Genomic DNA, 16,523 nt, shown 5'->3' on the forward strand with positions numbered 1-16,523 from the left:
ATTTATATATTTTAAATTAAAATAAAATATTTAAGATCTCTTTTATGGATCGCTAGTTTAGCCATCTTTTTTGCTTAACACATCAGATACCGGTCTCAATTGTTTCAGATAGGATTTCTATCATTCCAATTATATGTGATAATCATTATCCTTATGTAGCCAATAAACTCATTGAAGGGGATTTTTTTGGTTTGTTTTTTGTTTTTTGTAGAGACAAGGTTTCACTATGTTGCCCAAGCTGTTCTCAAACTCCTGGGCTCAAGCCATCCTCCCACCTCTCCCTGCCGAAGAGCTGGGATCCCAGGTGTGAGCCACCACACGCAGCGTTGGGGGCTTGTTAAAATCCACATTACACAACTAATATTCAGAAATGCATAATGTTGGATGCTGCTGTGAATGCAAAAGACAACAAATACAACAGGTGCTGGGAGAAGGGAGAAGTCTGATTGAGACTGTAGGGATGAGGGAAGACTTCATGAAAAAGGCAGAGTTTGAATTTGTGCTAATACCAGCAGGTAGGGTTTGGAGATTAGAGAAAACGGGGGACCATTGCAGACAGGAAATAAAACTTGAGCAAGAGCAGGGACAATAAGGAGACTGTCAGCTAGAGCTGAGCTTTTATTTGGTGTATATTAGTGCTTTGGGATCTTTGGGTTTCAAGGGATAGATTCATTTGGTTTATTTTATTTTATTTTATTTTTTTTTGAGACAGAGACTTACTGTGTCACCCAGGCTGGAGTGCAGTGGCACAATCTCGGCTCACTGCAACCTCCGCCTCCCGGGTTCAAGTGATTCTCCTGCCTCAGCCTCCCAAGTAGCTGGGACTACAGGCATGTGCCACCACGCCCAGCTAATTTTTGTATTTTTAGTAGAGACGGGGTTTCACCATGTTGGCCAGGCTAGTCCGCCCCCATCGGCCTCCCAAAGTATTGGGATTATAGGCGTGAGCCGCCACACCTGGCCCATTTGGTTTATTCTTAATTAACTGTAAGACTCCCCAAAGACAGGAATAGAAAGACATCTAGAACTAAGCGGCATGTCTGCTTTTCCACATTCTAGCCCAAGGAGTTAGTTTTAATTTTCTGGAACCATTTATTATGTTTAGAAGGAAGATAATTCATTCACTCAATAAATATTTTTTGAGTAGCTAGTATGTGACAAGTTTTTTTTCTTTTCCTTTTTTCTTCTTATGGTCTACTGGTCATTTCATATGTGACAAAAATTATGCTTTTTATCAGCTAGACATCACTGAGAAAAATAGACATGACCCCAAACCCAAAGAGCTTATTGAAAGACATTTAGCAACTATACTAATAAATTGCAAAAGAGATGTTTTTTAAACAAAATGAAAACAGGGTGCTATGAATACACATTAGGGAATCAGGGAGAAACTGTGGGGAAGTGAAATTTAAGATGAGAAAGAAAAGATAAGTAGAACCTACAAAAAGTAAGTGGAAAAGAGCATTTTGGACATGTGCTAAAAATCATCTGCAAAAATCACGGGTATATTTGAGAAATTAAAAGAAGACCACTGTGGTTGGTGTGGAAGGAGGGAGAGAATGACTTGAAATGAGCTTGGAGAAGTGAGCAGGTCTTAAATACACAAAGCCTGTGGCCATGAAAACAGGTCTGACTTTTACTCTGAGTGCAGTGGAAAGCCTTTGGGGGAATTTAAGCAGAAAGATAACACAATAAGTAATCCAATTCTGCATTAAAAATCATCCTGGTGCTATATACTAACTGAATTTGTGAGAGGCAGAGGTTGAAAGGAGAAAAACCAGTTAAGCTACTGTAGCATTCTCAGTGATAGAAAATAGCATAAAACTAGTCATTGGAGGAAAGGAGGGAGATTTGAGTGCTTTCCTTTGGAAACAGCAGAGATTAGCTAAGGGGTAAAAGCAAAGGAAGAAAAAAGATGACTTCAAAGAGTGGAACCCAGGAAATGGCACTATTGGTAATGGTAAATCAGATCATGTCATTCCTCTGCTCAAAGCGCATGGCTCCCATTTCATTCAGAGTAAAACCCAAAGTCCTTAAGATGGCCTAAACAGTCCTGTAGAATCTGGCCTGTTACCTGTCGAATTTCATCATTTACTTTTCTTCCCCTTATTCCATTCTAGCCATCCTGGCCTCATTCTTCTTCCTTAAACATGGCCCTGGGGCCTTTGCACTGTTAACCTGTCAAGCTTCTTTCTCAAATGTCACCTCTCCAGTGCCATCTTTCCTGACCACGCTATTTAAATTTGTAACTGCCCCACACCCATATTCTTGAACCCTTACACTACTTTACTTTTATCTTCTGACATACTATATAATTTACCCAGTTATGCTGTTTGTTGTCTACTTTCTTTTCTAGAATATAAGCTTCATAAAGGCAGGGAGTTTTTGTCTCTTTTATTCACTGGTACATCCCAAGCACCATGCCTGGCATATATATAGGAAGCACTGAATAACCATTCATTAAACACATGGGGAATATCATCTCAAACCAGTGATAAAAAGCTGCTTTGTTCAATAATTGATGTTGGGATTTCTGGGAAACCATCTGGAAAAAGATAAAGTTGGATCTGTACCTCATACTTTACATCAGAATAGTCTTCAAATGGATCAAATATTTAAATATGAAAAATGAAACCACAAAAAGTTATGCAAGAAAAAAATGGGAGAATTCCTTTATAACTTTCACCAAAGAAAAACTTTCTAATCACAGTGATTGATGGGTTCAACTCATTAAAAACACCAAAAGCGGCCGGGCGCAGTGGCTCACACCTGTAATCCCAGCACTTTGGGAGGCCTAGGCGGGCAGATCACGAGGTCAGGAGATTGAGACCATCCTGGCTAACACGGTGAAACCCCGTCTCTACTAAAAATATAAAAAATTAGCCAGGCATAGTGGCGGGCGCCTGTAGTCGCAGCTTGTTGGGAGGCTGAGGCAGGAGAATGGCGTGAACCCGGGAGGCGGAGCTTGCAGTGAGCCGAGATTGCGCCACTGCACTCCAGCCTGGGCGACAGAGCAAGACTCTGCCTCAAAAAAAAAAAAAAAAAAACACCAAAAGCATCTGCATGGAAAAAAAAAACAACAAACTATAAGCAAAGTAAAAAGACATGTCAAGTTGAAAAACATATTTTGCCACTCGAATTACAGTGGTCTCATCTTTCTAATATATAAAATACTTCTCTAAATCAGCAAGAGATTAGGAGTCCAACAGAAAAAGGTACAAAAGGCCAGGGACAGTGGCTCATGCCTGTAATCCCAGCACTTTGGGAGGCTGAGGCGGGCTGATCACTTGAGATCAGGAGTTTGAGACAAGTGTGACCAACATGGTGAAACTTCATCTCTACCAAAAATACAAAAATTAGCTGGGGGACTAGTGGTGGTGTGCACCTGTAGTCCCAGCTACACAGTAGGCTGAGGTCAGAGGATCACTTGAGCCCAGAAGGTGAAGATTGCAGTAAGCCATGTTTGCACCGCTGCACTCCATCCTGGGTGACAGAGTGAGACCCTGTCTCAAAAAAAAAAAAAGAAAAAAAATTTTAAAAAGACAGTTCACAGCAGATAATGTTCAAATGGATCTTAAACACAGGAAAAGTGTTCATCTGTACTGCAAACAAGAGGAAATTTGCATTAAAACTAGAGAAAGCTGGATATTTTATCACCAAGCTTGATATTTGCCATGAGTTTGATATTTTCCACAAGTATAACATATTCTGTTGGCAAAGCTGTGGGGAAACAGACACTCTTACACTGCTGGTGTGAATGTGACAGATTGCGTTTTCAGAAAAATGGCCAAAATACCTCCCATCCCAAATGCTTTCTTTGCAAGTGACTTTGACACTCATCCCATTATAGATGTGGAGATCTGTGTGCTCTCCATTGGATCTCGGCAAGGCTGTGACTGGAGGATGCAAAGCTTTGTGACTTTCAAGGCAGATCATAAATGGCAGTAAGACTTCTACCTCATTCTGTTGGGATGCTTACTCTAAACCCGACCACCTTGTCAGGAGGAAACCCAGACAGCCCATGGAGAAGCCCATATGGAGAGGAGCCAAGGCCACAGCCCTAGCCGAGCTCCCAGCTGAAAGCCAGCACCAATTTGCCAGCCTTGTGAGTAAGCCATCTTGAAAGTGAATCTTCCAATCCCCAGTCAAACCTTCCCACCTAGTCCTGCCCAAATTGCAGATTTATGAGCAAAGTAAATGATACTTGCTATTTTAATCCCCCGAGTTTTGGGATGGTTTGTTATGCAGCAAGATAATTGTTAGGGATTTTAGTACCTGAAAGTGGAGTGTTGCAAAACCAGAAACCTAAACCACAGGGCACTGACTTTGGAACTGAGCACTGGGGATAAGATGGAAAACGAGTGAAATAATAAAGGGCCTCAAGGAGAGTTAATGGAAAACTAAAGGGCCTTTGTCAAAACTCAAAGGATAGTAAGGAGAATGTTATTAGAAGCTGGAGGATAGAGGACCCTCGAAGAAGAAATGTTGGATAACATTGTTACCTTCAGTAACAAGGAAAATAGAGGCCAGGCATGGTGGCTAATGCCTGTAATCCCAGCACTTTGGGAGGCCAAGGCCTCACTCGAGGTCAGGAGTTTGAGACTAGCCTGGCCAACGCAGTGAAACGTCGTCTCTACTAAAAATACAAAAATTAGCCAGGGCATGGTGGTTTGCGCCCGTAATCCCAGGTACTCAAGAGGCTGAGACAGGAGAATCGCCTGAACCCGGGAGGCGGAGGTTGCAGTGAGCCCACATTGCACCACTGCACTCCAGCCTGGGTGACAGAGAGAAATTCTGCCTCGAAAGAAAAAAAAAAAAAAAGGAAAATAGAGAATATACTTAATGAACTCAACGATCTACTAAAGAGATTCTCAGGTAGAAGATTGAAAGTGCCAACTGGCAGTTTCTGGCTGCCTAAAGTAAAATGTGAGGGAAAAAGATAAACTAACTGAAGAACTGTTAAATATAAGTGAACAATGAATTCCTGAGTTTGAAAAGAAAACTTTCTCATTCACATCTGTCCAAGCAGCAAATGATAACCAAATTCAGAAAGGGATTCACACCAAAGATCTAACCCAGGGTGGACTATAATATGCTGTGTAACAACTTCAGAAGGATCCAGGGCAATGCCTCAGAGGACCTGTCCTCTCTTAAACGCAAGGTTTCTAAGAATGGTTAAGGTGACGTGCCACTGCAGTCTCACAGGGAACCCAAAGGAGAGAATGGCTGATCTCAAAGAGATTTATGGGTGTGGCATTTGTATTGTAGTGTAGCTGGATTCTAAATTGGTAAACACTCCAGTTTTTTTTTTTTTTTTTTTTTTTTTTGAGATGAAGTCTTGCTCTGTTGCCTAGGCTAGAGTGCAGTGGCACGATCTTGGCTCACTGCAACCTCCACCTCCTGGGTTCAAGCAATTCTCCTGCCCCAGCCTCCCGAGTAGCTGGGACTACAGGCATGTGCCACCACACTTGGCTAATTTTTTTAAATTTTTTACACTTTTTATTGAAGTAAAGGAACATACAAAAATACACATACTATAAATGTTAAAAGCTCAATTATCACCAAATGAATTCATTCGTGCAATCTTCATCCAGATCAAGAAACAGAACATTACCAGTATCCCAGAAGATCCTTCTATGTGTTCTCTCCTACTCTCTACCTCAAGTGTATTTTTTTTTTTAAATTATACTTCAAGTTCTGGGGTATGTGTACAGAACGTGCAAGTTTGTTACAAGGGTATACATGCTATGAATAGCACTCATGTAAAACAGCAACCTTAATTGATAAATGTTGTGTGTTCTGACTGCTCCACCATCTGGCTGTTCCTCCATCTCCCTCTCCCCCGGCTTCCCTATTCGCTGAGACACAGCAATATTGAAATTAGGCCAAGTAATAACCCTACAATGGCCTCTGAGCATTCAAGTGAAAGGAAGAGTCACATTCTTCACTAAAAGGAACCAGGCATTTTTTGCCACTCATGGATGAGCAAAGAAAGTGGTTTCTTGAGATGGAATCTACTCCTGGTGAAGATGCTTTGAAACTGATTAAGATTAATGAGAAGAGCATGTCGAATGCATTTGAAATAGGCCAAAAGCTTGGCCTCTTGGGCCAAACAGCCAAGTCATGTGTACAAAGGAAAAGCTATTGAAGAAAATAAAATTGCTACTCCAGTGAACACATGAATGATAAGAAAGCAAAACAGCTGTGTTGCAGATATGGAGAAAGTTTTAATGGATTGGATAGAAGATCAAACCAGCCACAACATTCCCTTAAGCCAAAGCCTAATCCAGAGCAAGGCCCTACCTCTTTTCAGTTCTCTGAAGGCTGAAAGAGGTGAGGAAGCTGCAGAAGAAAAGTTGGAAGCTATAAGAGGTTTAAGGAAAGAAGCTGTCTCGATAACATAAAAGTGCTAAGTGAAGCAGCAAGTGCTGATATAGTAGCTGCGGCAAGTTATCCAGAAGACCTAGCTAGGATCACTGATGAAGGTGACTGTACCAAACACATTTTCAGTGCAGATGAAACAGCCTTATATTGGAAGAAGATGCCATCTAGGACTTTATTTATTTATTTATTTATTTATTTTTATTTATTAGTAGAGACAGGGTTTCACCATGTTGGCCAGGCTGGTCTCGAGCTCCTGACCTCAAGTGATCCTCCTGCCTGTGCCTCCCAAAGTGCTGGGATTACAGGCGTGAGCCACCATGCCCAACCCAATCTGGGACTTTAATAGCTAGAAGGAGAAGTCAACTCATGGCTTCAGAAGACAGGCTGACTTCTTTTGTTAAGGGATAATGCACCTGGTGACTTTAAGCTGGAGCCAATGTTCATATTATTCTAGAAATCCTAGGTTCCTTAAGAATTATGCTAAGTCTACTTTGCCTGTGCGCTAGAAATGGATCAACAAAGCCTTCATGACAGCATACCTGTTTACGCATGGTTTACTGAATATTTTAAACCCACTGTTAAGAACCACTGCTCAGGAAAAAAAAAAATCCCTTTAAAAATTACTGCTCATTGACAATGCACCTGGTTACCCAGGAGCTCTGATGGAGATGTACAAGAAGACTAATGCTGTTTTCGTGCCCACTAACACAACAACCATTCTGCAGCCCACGGATCAAGGAGTAATTTTGACTTTCAAGTCTTATTATTTAAGACATGCATTTCATAAGGCTCTAGCTGCCGTAGATAGTGATTCCTCTGATGGATCTGGCCAATGTAAATTGAAAGCCTCCTGGAAAAAAAATCACCATTCCGATGCCATTAAGAACATTTGTGGTTCGGGAGAGGAGGCCAAATATCAACATTAACAAGAGTTTGGAAGAAGTTGATTCCAACCCTCATGAATGACTGAGGCTTTCAAGATTTCTGTGGAGGAACAAACTGCAGGCATGGTGGAAATAGCAAGAGAACTAGAATTAGAAGTGCAGCCTGAAGATGTGGTGGAATTGCTGCTTATGGATGAGGAAAAAAAGTGGTTTCTTGAGATGGAATCAGTTCCTGGTGAAGATGCTTTGAATAATGTGTAAATGACAACAGCGGATTTAGAATATTCCATAAACTTATTAGATAAAGCAGCAGCAGGATTTGAAAAGACTGACTCCAATTTTGAAAGAAGTTCTACTGTGGTAAAAATGCTATAAAACAGCATCACATGCTACAGAGAACTCTTCCGTAAAATGAAGATTCAGTGCAGCAAACTTTATTGCTGTCTTTTGTTTGTTTGTTTGTTTGAAACAGAGTCTTGCTGTGTCACCCAGGCTGAAGTGCAGTGGTGCAGTCTTGGCTTGTTACAACCTCCACCTCCCGGGTTCAAGCAATTCTTCTGCCTCAGGCTCCCAAGTAGCTGGGATTACAGGCACGTGCCACCATGCCTGGCTTTTTTTTTGTATTTTCAGTAGAGACGGGGTTTCACCATGTTGGCCAGGCTGGTCTCAAACTCCTGACCTTAAGTGATCCACCCACCTCGGCCTCCCAAAGTGTTGGGATTATAGGCATGAGCCACCACGCCCGGACTTATTGCTGTCTTACATTAAGAAATTGCCTTGGCTGGGCGCAGTGGCTTACGCCTGTAATCCCAGCACTTTGGGAGGCTGAGGCGGGCAGATCATAAGGTCAAGAGATTGAGACCATCCTGGTCAACCAACATGGTGAAACCCCGTCTCCACCAAAAATATATAGCTGGGCGTAGTGGTGCACACCTGTAGTCCCAGCTACTTGGGAGGCCGAGGCAGGACAATTGCTTGAACCTGGGAAGCGGAGGTTGCAGTGAGCCGAGATTGCGGCACTGCACTCCAGCCTGGGCAACAGAGTGAGACTCTGTCTCAAAAAAAAAAAAAAAAAAAAAGAAGTTGCCACAGCCACCCCAACCTTCAGCAACCACCTCCCTGATCAGTCAGCAGCCATCAGCATCAAGGCAAGACCCTCCACTAGCAAAAAGATTACAACTTGCTGAAGGCTCAGATGATCATTACCATTTTTTAGCAATTGAATGTTTTAAATTAAGGTATGCACATTATTTATTTAGATGTAATGCCATTACACACTTAATAGACCAAATATAGAGTAAATTTAACTTTTATAGGCACTGGGAAACCAACAAATTCATGTGACTCACTTTATTGCAATATTATTGTGGTGTCTGAACTGAACCCACAATATCTCTGAGGTGTCCTTGTAGTTTTTTAATCATTTGGATGAAATGAGAGTCATTTTTCCCGTGTAGCAAACTGTAAACACTTAAATGCAGAAATTATTTCATGTATGTTTTTGTCTTGAAAGATGATAGAAAGGTACTAATTTTTTTAAAAGAAAAGTTTGACCTGAACGACTCAGAGTCCTGAAGACTATCAGCACAATGGCTTAGATAACCTGGTGCTACACTTTCACTCCCTCCCTTAAGGGTCCCTGTAAGAACCGTTTTTGCCTGAGCAGGGATGTGCTTGATGTTTCAGGAATCACTGACGTTTCAGGATGTGGCCGTGGACTTCACCAGAGAGGAGTGGGACCAGCTGTACCCTGCCCAAAAGAACCTCTATCGAGACGTGATGCTGGAGAACTACAGGAATCTAGTTGCACTGGGTGAGGACGGCATCCCTGTGAAACTGGAAGCTGTTCACGTGGGTTTATTTCCTGAACTAGTGGAAGCCTGCAAAGTTTTTGTGAATATAGTTTGGGCTGGGATAGAAGAATGCTAATCAGTTTTAGAGTCAAAGACCTTTGTTTTCTGCTCTTTCTCCTCCAGTGGAATGTCTTGATTGAGTTTGAGATGGGTGGCTTTATTTTGCTGCCTCTGAAGTCTCCCCTCCAGAGGCTCTAAAGATTGAAAAGGTTGGGAATGTGTCTGAGAATTTTGTTCCCAGTACAAACTCCTAAGATGTATGTTACTCCTATGAATAGGGTATCAGCTTTGTAAGCCAGAGGTAATCGCGCAGTTGGAGCTAGAGGAAGAATGGGTGATAGAAAGAGACAGCCTGCTGGATACTCATCCAGGTAAGTGCACACTCTTGGGCACTGCTACTTAATGAGGGAAAACAGCCACTTCTGAACCACTCAGTGGAATGTTCCAAAAATCTCCCTCTGGGATTTAAGGAATACTAAGCCTTTTGAAAAAAATCAGTTCATATTTTATATTTTTCTGAATTTGAAATGGCTGTCTTATTTTTTCTCATTGAACAGATAATATACACTTATATTGTTTTAAAAATGCACACAAACCAAAGGTTATTTTGAAGGTATCCATTTAAACACTCATAAATATCTCGATATTACAGATATCCACACAGCACTTTCTTTGTATTTTTTATTTACACATCCCTTATCAGTATTCTTTAAATCTTTCTTTTCCATGAGAGGTGATCCGAGAAGAAATTTTTTAAAAAGCTTTCTTTTCCATATCAAAAATCTTCTGCCATTTTAATCTATTTTTCATCTTTTCTTTTTCCTTTTATCATCAAACTCTTGACACTTGTATACAACCCACAGCCTAATTTCTAATTCTTTTGCTCTCCTTTGTGATATGACCCCGATTCCTACCTCTACTACTAACATTGTTTTCTTGGAGATTACCACTAATTTCCTTCCAGTCAAATCCAGTGGCTACAAAGCCAGTTAGGATTGTGTTGACTTTCCCTTCTTGAAATGTTCTTCCACCCTGGCTTGTGATGCACACGATTCTTGTCTCTTCCAGCCCCTCTCTGTATCTCCCTCTGCCCCTTTCCTGCATTTTCTTTCTCCTTATTCTCCTAAAAATATGTATCCCTATGGACTGGCTGTTCCACTCTGCAGTAAAGTGCTTTTAAGTAGTCCTTCTGTATCATTTTCCCATTTCTCCATTTCTAGTCCCAGTATTTCACCCACATTCTCCTGTCAGAATTGAGATTATGGCTGGGCATGGTGGCTCACGCCTGTAATCCTAGCACTTTAGGAGGCCGAGGCAGATGGATCACCTGAGGTCAGGAGTACGAGACCAGCCTGGGCCAACATGGTGAAACCCAGTCTCTACTAAAAATACAAAAAATTAGCCAGGCATGCTGGCACTCGCCTGTAGGCCCAGCTACTTGGGAGGCTGAGACAAGAGAATTGCTTAAACCTGGGAGCGGAGGTTGCAGTGAGCCAAGATCGTGCCACTGCACTCCAGCCTGGGTAACAGAGCGAGACTCCATCTCAAAAATAAAAAAAACAATTTAGATTATATTTTTGTTTATTAGTGTCATGCTGTCATTTTACTTAAATATTTCAAAACCTGGATCTGTTGGCTTTATACTCTCTTCTTTAAAGCATTCCCTTAAATATGGGATTTCTTGACCAAAAAAAAAAAAATCCCGACCACCTTAGTTTCCTATTTCTGGCATACCACCTACAATGTTCTGCTTGGCTGTTTTAACGAGTGGACTGCTGACTGTACACCAGATGCTGAGTTAGGTAGTTTCTACTCTGGTCCATGACACCAGGTGAACCTACCCCATCTCTGTGAGTTCCCACTCTGGCTCTTTGCTCTGGTACCTGGCTTCATCGTTTGGACTTGGTTTTCTGTCATTCAAACTCTTCGGCTTTTTCAAGTTGACTTTGACTTGGCTATCCTTCTTGCTTTTAATGCTCTAAGTGATCTTAGGTAGAAAATCTTGTTCCTGGCCGGGCCCAGTGGCTCACGCCTGTAATCTCAACACTTTGGGAGGTCGAGGTGGGCAGATCACGAGGTCAAGAGATCGAGACCATCCTGGCCAACATGGTGAAACCCCGTCTCTACTAAAAATACAAAAATTAGCCAGGCGTGGTGACGTGCGCCTGTAGTCCTAGCTACCTGGGAGGCTGAAGAAAGATAATCGCTTGAACCCGGGAGGCAGAGGTTGCAGTAAGCCGAAATTGCACCACTGCACTCCAGCCTGGCAACAGAGCAAGACTCCATCTCAAAAAAGAAAAGAAAAGAAAAGAAAACCTTGTTCCTGTTTTAGCCTCACTGAGATCTCTTAGCCTCACTGAACCAGAATTTTCACCTAACCAGTGCTCACATTCCATGAATAGAGTTGGTAATTAAGACATTTAGTCAAGAAGCCCGGGCAACTTCCCTGACAATGCTGGGACATATTTCTATAGCCTTCCACATCCCCAAACCTGGGGAGTAGGAAACTAAAGGAACAAATTAGAGAACTCCCTTTTCAGGTAAATTTCCAGGGCAGGGACCTACAGCAGAGAGCAGAGCTATTCCTTCCCCCAGGCACATATGCTGCCATCTGTAGGACCCACACTATCTCCTATTGTGTCCCTCTACACAGACCCCCAACTCGAAAAAATAACTGCTAATTTAGGAAAACTTCCAGATTTTGGCCGGGCTCAGTGGCTCATGGCTGTAATCCCAGCACTTTGGGAGGCCGAGGCGGACGATCACTTGAGATCAGGAGTTCAAGCCTGGCCAACATGGTGAAACGCCATCTCTACTAAAAATACAAAAATTAGCCAGGCATGGTGGCGGATGCCTGGAATCCCAGCTACTCGGGAGGCGGAGGCAGGAAAATCGTTTGAATCTGGGATGCAGAGGTTGCAGTGAGCCAAGATTGTGCCACTGCACGCCAGCCTGGGCAACAGAGCGAGACTCTGTCTCCAAAAAAATAAAAAGAAAACTTCCAAATTTCATTGTGCATCTATATGTGGATGCCCAAGGCTCTTGGTTCACATATAAGCTTGAGCAAGTGGTTTTTTTCACATCTCTTATCAGGGACAGGCAGCCTAACCGTCTTCCCTAAGGTGACTGCTTGCATTTCTTCAATATCCTGTGAGACAGAATCAGGGGTTCCCCTGAGAGGATGTAGTAAAACATTTCTGTTTGTCAGGAGGCTAAGAGAATGATAGAGCTTATGCAGTCTTCTGCACGCCCGCTAGGGTACTGCATGCCTCATTGTTATTGACATTTGCTGGTCCTTATTTATCTAAAATCTTTCTTAAGCTAAGCTGAGACCTGGAAAATACCCAGTAGATTTAGCAGCAAGAAGATTGGCAATTATATTATTGAGAGAAGTGACAGGGGGATGATTAGAAGAACAGCCAGTTTGTACATTGTTGCATGAACAATGGGGAGGTTTAAAATGAAAAAATTAGAGCTAGCAAGTGTGTAATATTCTTATAAGCAGCTAGACTGAGGGCCGGGCACAGTGGCTCATGGCTCATGCCTATAATTCCAGCACTTTGGGAAGCCAAAGCAGATGGATCACGAGGTCAGGAGTTTGAGACCAGCCTGGGGTTCACCAACATGGTGAAACTCCATCTCTACTAAAAATACAAAACTTAGCCAGGCATGGTGGTGGGCGCTTGTAATCACAGCTACGTGGCAGGCTGAGGCTGGAGAATCACTTGAACCTGGGAGGTAGAGGTTGCAGTAAGCCAAGACTGCACCACTGCACTCCAGCCTGGGTGACAGAGTTAGACTCCATCTCAAACAAAAAAAAAAGAAGCAGCAGCTAGCTAGAGTGAGGAGTGGGAAGGGGAAATAATAAAGAGGATATCAGCAGCCAGAATAAAAGGTAGTGTCAAAACAGGATTGTTCTAGGCCAGGCTCAGTGGCTCACGCCTAGCACTTTCGGAGACCGTGGAAGGATCCCTTGAGCCCGGGAGTTCAAGACCAGCCTGGGCAACATAGTGAGACCCCCATCTCTACAAAAAAATTAAAAGCCGGATGTGGAGGTATGAGCCTGTAGTCTCTGCTACTTGGGAGGCTGAGCTGGGAGGATCACTTGAGCCTAGGTGGTCGAGGCTGCAGTGAGTTACGATGGCACCACTGCACTCCAGCCTGGGCAACAGAGCAAGACCTTGTCTGTAAAAAGCAAAAGAATTGTTCTAAGCAGGAACGATTTTACTTGTTTATAATGCTGAAGGGAAGGAACCAGTAGAGAGGACAAGTAAAAAAATAGATACAGCTGGATGCTCACGCCTGTAATCCCAGCACTTTGGGAGGCCGAGATGGACGGATCACTTGAGGTCAGGAGTTCAGGACCAGCCTGGCCAACATGGTAAAACCCCGTCTCTACTACAAATAAAAAAATTAGCTGGGCTTGGTGGCGTGCACCTGTAATCCCAGCTTCTTGGGAAGCTGAGGCATGAGAATCGCTTGAACCCCGGAGACGGAGGTTGCAGTGAGCCAAGATTGCACCACTGCACTCTAGCCTGGGTGACAGAGCAAGACTCTGTCTCAAAAAAAAAAAAAAAAAAGCCACAAGAGATGGAGCAAGGTTCTAGAAGAGATGGGAGTGGGATTAGAGGGAAGGACATTAGGGTGACTGTATATGTCAGTAAATATGTCAGTGGAAGATTTGGGGGAGTTCACACATCATGACTTCTGTTTTCTTGGCAAATTAGGAAGCAGTTTCCTTTGTTGGGTGTAAGGGAATTGGGAAGGCAGGTAGAGGACTCATGGTACATTTGCTGAAGCTTACAAGAGTCAGTGGAAGCTGACCAAAGACGAGCAGAGGCAGCACTGAGCAGTGATGAGGGCCCCCGTGAGACTCTGCCCCATACAGCTGTGGTTTCTAATTTGCATGAGTATGCTCTTCCTCCTGTTATATTTAACACTGGAAAGGGTATATAGGACAGGGGTTGAGGGTGTTAGATTTTAGGGACTAAAGGAGGAAAACTGTGTGAAACTGTATGAGAGTTAATTCAAGTGATTTGACAAGTCTAGGAAGTGACAGGAAGTAGAATGAGGCCTGAAGAGGACTTAAAACTAAAAGACCAAGGGAGAGTCAAAGAAATGGAGATGTAGAAGAGGTCAGAAAGAGACAGAATGTGAGTAAGGCAGGAGAGTGTTACAATGAGTTGGAGATTTCTTACGTGGAGCAGGCAAGGTCCAGAATATGAATGTATTGCCATGTAAGTAGACTGTTGAAGGTGGAACAAAGGTGAAGGCACAAACAACTACCAGTTGGATTACAAGATGGAAGAGAAGCACCCATGTAATAGCAACTGAACTGAAAAAAATAAAACACCTAGGAATAAACTTCAACAAGAGATATGCAATACCTTCATAGGAGAAACTTTAAACACTTCTGACAGACACAAAAATAAACCTGAATAAATAGACATGCCAAGATGGCAATGTCCCTACTATACATGTAATACAATTCCATAAAAAGTGCCTGCAGGCCGGGTGCCAGGGCTCACACCTGTAATCCCAGCACTGTGGGAGACTGAGGCAGGTGGATTACTTGAGTCCAGGAGTTTGAGACCAGCCTGGGCAACAGGTTGAGAGCCCATTTCTACCAAAAAAAAAAAAAAAAAAAAAAAAGCCAGGTGTGGTAACACACGCCTGTAGTCCCAGCCACTCAAAAGGCTGAAGCAGGAGGATCGATTGAGCCCTGGATGTCGAGGCTGCAGTGAGCTATGATTGCACCACTGCACACCAGCCTGGGCTACAATGCGAGTCCATCTCAAAAATAAAAAACGTGCCTACAAGAGTTTGAGGGGAAAGCTAGGTAAGCTTATCTAAAGTTCATATGGAAAATCCAAAGCACAAAAATTATCAAGAAAATTCTGAAAAGGAAAATCGATGAGGCAGATTATTCCTACTAGATATTTAAAATATACAGTAAAATTTCATTAATGAAGTCAGACCAACTGAACAGAATAGACAAGTCAGAAGTAAACCCAAATACATGTGGGCATTTAATATAAAGGCATTATTTTAAATAATGGCATCATTTCAAATTAGGAGGTGAGAAGTGGGCATTGTAGTAAAGTGTTGAGACAACTGGTGCTTTTGAAATGTGCACCTCTTCGTATATAGTAGATAGCCATCTGGAGAGAGACAAAATTGGATCTATAGCTTACCCCTTGAGCCAAGATAAACTCCAAAGGAAACAGATTTTACACGTAAAACATGAAACTATAAGAGATCTGGAAGAGGCTGGGTGCAGTGGTGCACACCTGTAGTCTCAGCTACTCAGGAGGCTGAGGCATGAGAACCGCTTGAGCCTGGAAGGTGGAGGTTGCAGTGAACTGAGACTGCGCCACTGCACTCCAGCCTGGGTGACAGAGCAAGACTCAAAAAAAAAAAAAAAAAACTGGAGAGAGAGACCTGGAAGAAAACATGGGAGAAATCTTTTATAACCTTGAAATGGGGGAGTTTTTTCTGACTATAATTTAAAATCCAGAAGCCATTAAAGAGGAGATTCATATATTCAGTACACACAAATCCAGAAATTCTGCATGGTATAAAATAATAATTCTGCTTGATGTAAAATAAGTGAAAAGATAACAATGGAGGAAAATATTTTCAACTTAGGTCAAAAGAGCTGATCATCCATGAATATTATAAAATGCTCCTCTTAATTAATAAGAGGCCAACAGCCCAATAAAAATAATATGAACAGTTCTTTTTTTTTTTGAAATAGAGTCTTGCTCTGTTGCCCAGGCTGGAGTGCAGTGACACGATCTCCGCTCACTGCAACTTCTGCCTCCCAGGTTATGAACAGTTCTTAAAGGAATCCAGATACATTTAACATAGGAAAAAATGTTCAATCTCAGTCATAATAAGAGAAATACAAATTAAAGCTACACAAATTATATTTTCTTGCCTACCATATTAGCAAAAGTTGAAAAGTTTGGCAGTATACACCGCTGGGTCCATGAGGAGGAAAGCATTTTCATATATTACTGGGATCAGGTGAACTGGAAGTCAGCACAAAGATGTCCTAGACCAGTCATGGGGCTTCCTTTCCACATACCTTGTTTGGTGTTGTAGGCTCTTTGGATGAAAAATAATGTAGTCTAGAGTAACGTTTTTGTAAATAAAGTTTTATGGGAACACAACCACACTCATTCTTTTACATAAGAGGCGGGAGGATTGCTTGAGCTCAGGAGTTCAGGACCATCTTGGGCAACATGGAGAAACCCATAGCCACAAAACACAAAAATTAGCTGAGCGTGGTGGTGCACACCTGTAGTCCCAGCTATTCGGGAGGCTGAGTGTTGAGCCAAGAGGATCACTTGAGCCTAGGAGGTGGAGGTTGCAGTAAGCCGAGATCGTGCCACTCGCC

General features: G+C 42.5%; 1 protein-coding gene across 6 annotated transcripts in view; it reads left to right on the top strand.

The window, feature by feature from the left end:
* Positions 1 to 16,523, top strand: part of ZNF713 (zinc finger protein 713) — a 60,411-nt gene that overhangs the window by 28,568 nt on the left and 15,320 nt on the right. For 4 of the 6 annotated variants that reach the window (XM_019030738.4, XM_019030740.4, XM_019030737.3 and 1 more), the window contains exons 5-6: positions 8,955 to 9,081; positions 9,400 to 9,492. In XM_019030738.4, coding sequence (XP_018886283.1) covers positions 8,955 to 9,081; positions 9,400 to 9,492 — 220 coding nt within the window. Of the gene's footprint in view, positions 1 to 3,850; positions 4,106 to 8,954; positions 9,082 to 9,399; positions 9,493 to 16,523 lie in introns of all 6 variants that reach the window. The other 2 variants (XM_055347099.2, XM_031007102.3) reach the window with 1 other exon arrangement.

The sequence above is a fragment of the Gorilla gorilla genome, chromosome 6, assembly GCF_029281585.2.
Source record: "Gorilla gorilla gorilla isolate KB3781 chromosome 6, NHGRI_mGorGor1-v2.1_pri, whole genome shotgun sequence".
Lineage (NCBI taxonomy): Eukaryota > Metazoa > Chordata > Mammalia > Primates > Hominidae > Gorilla > Gorilla gorilla.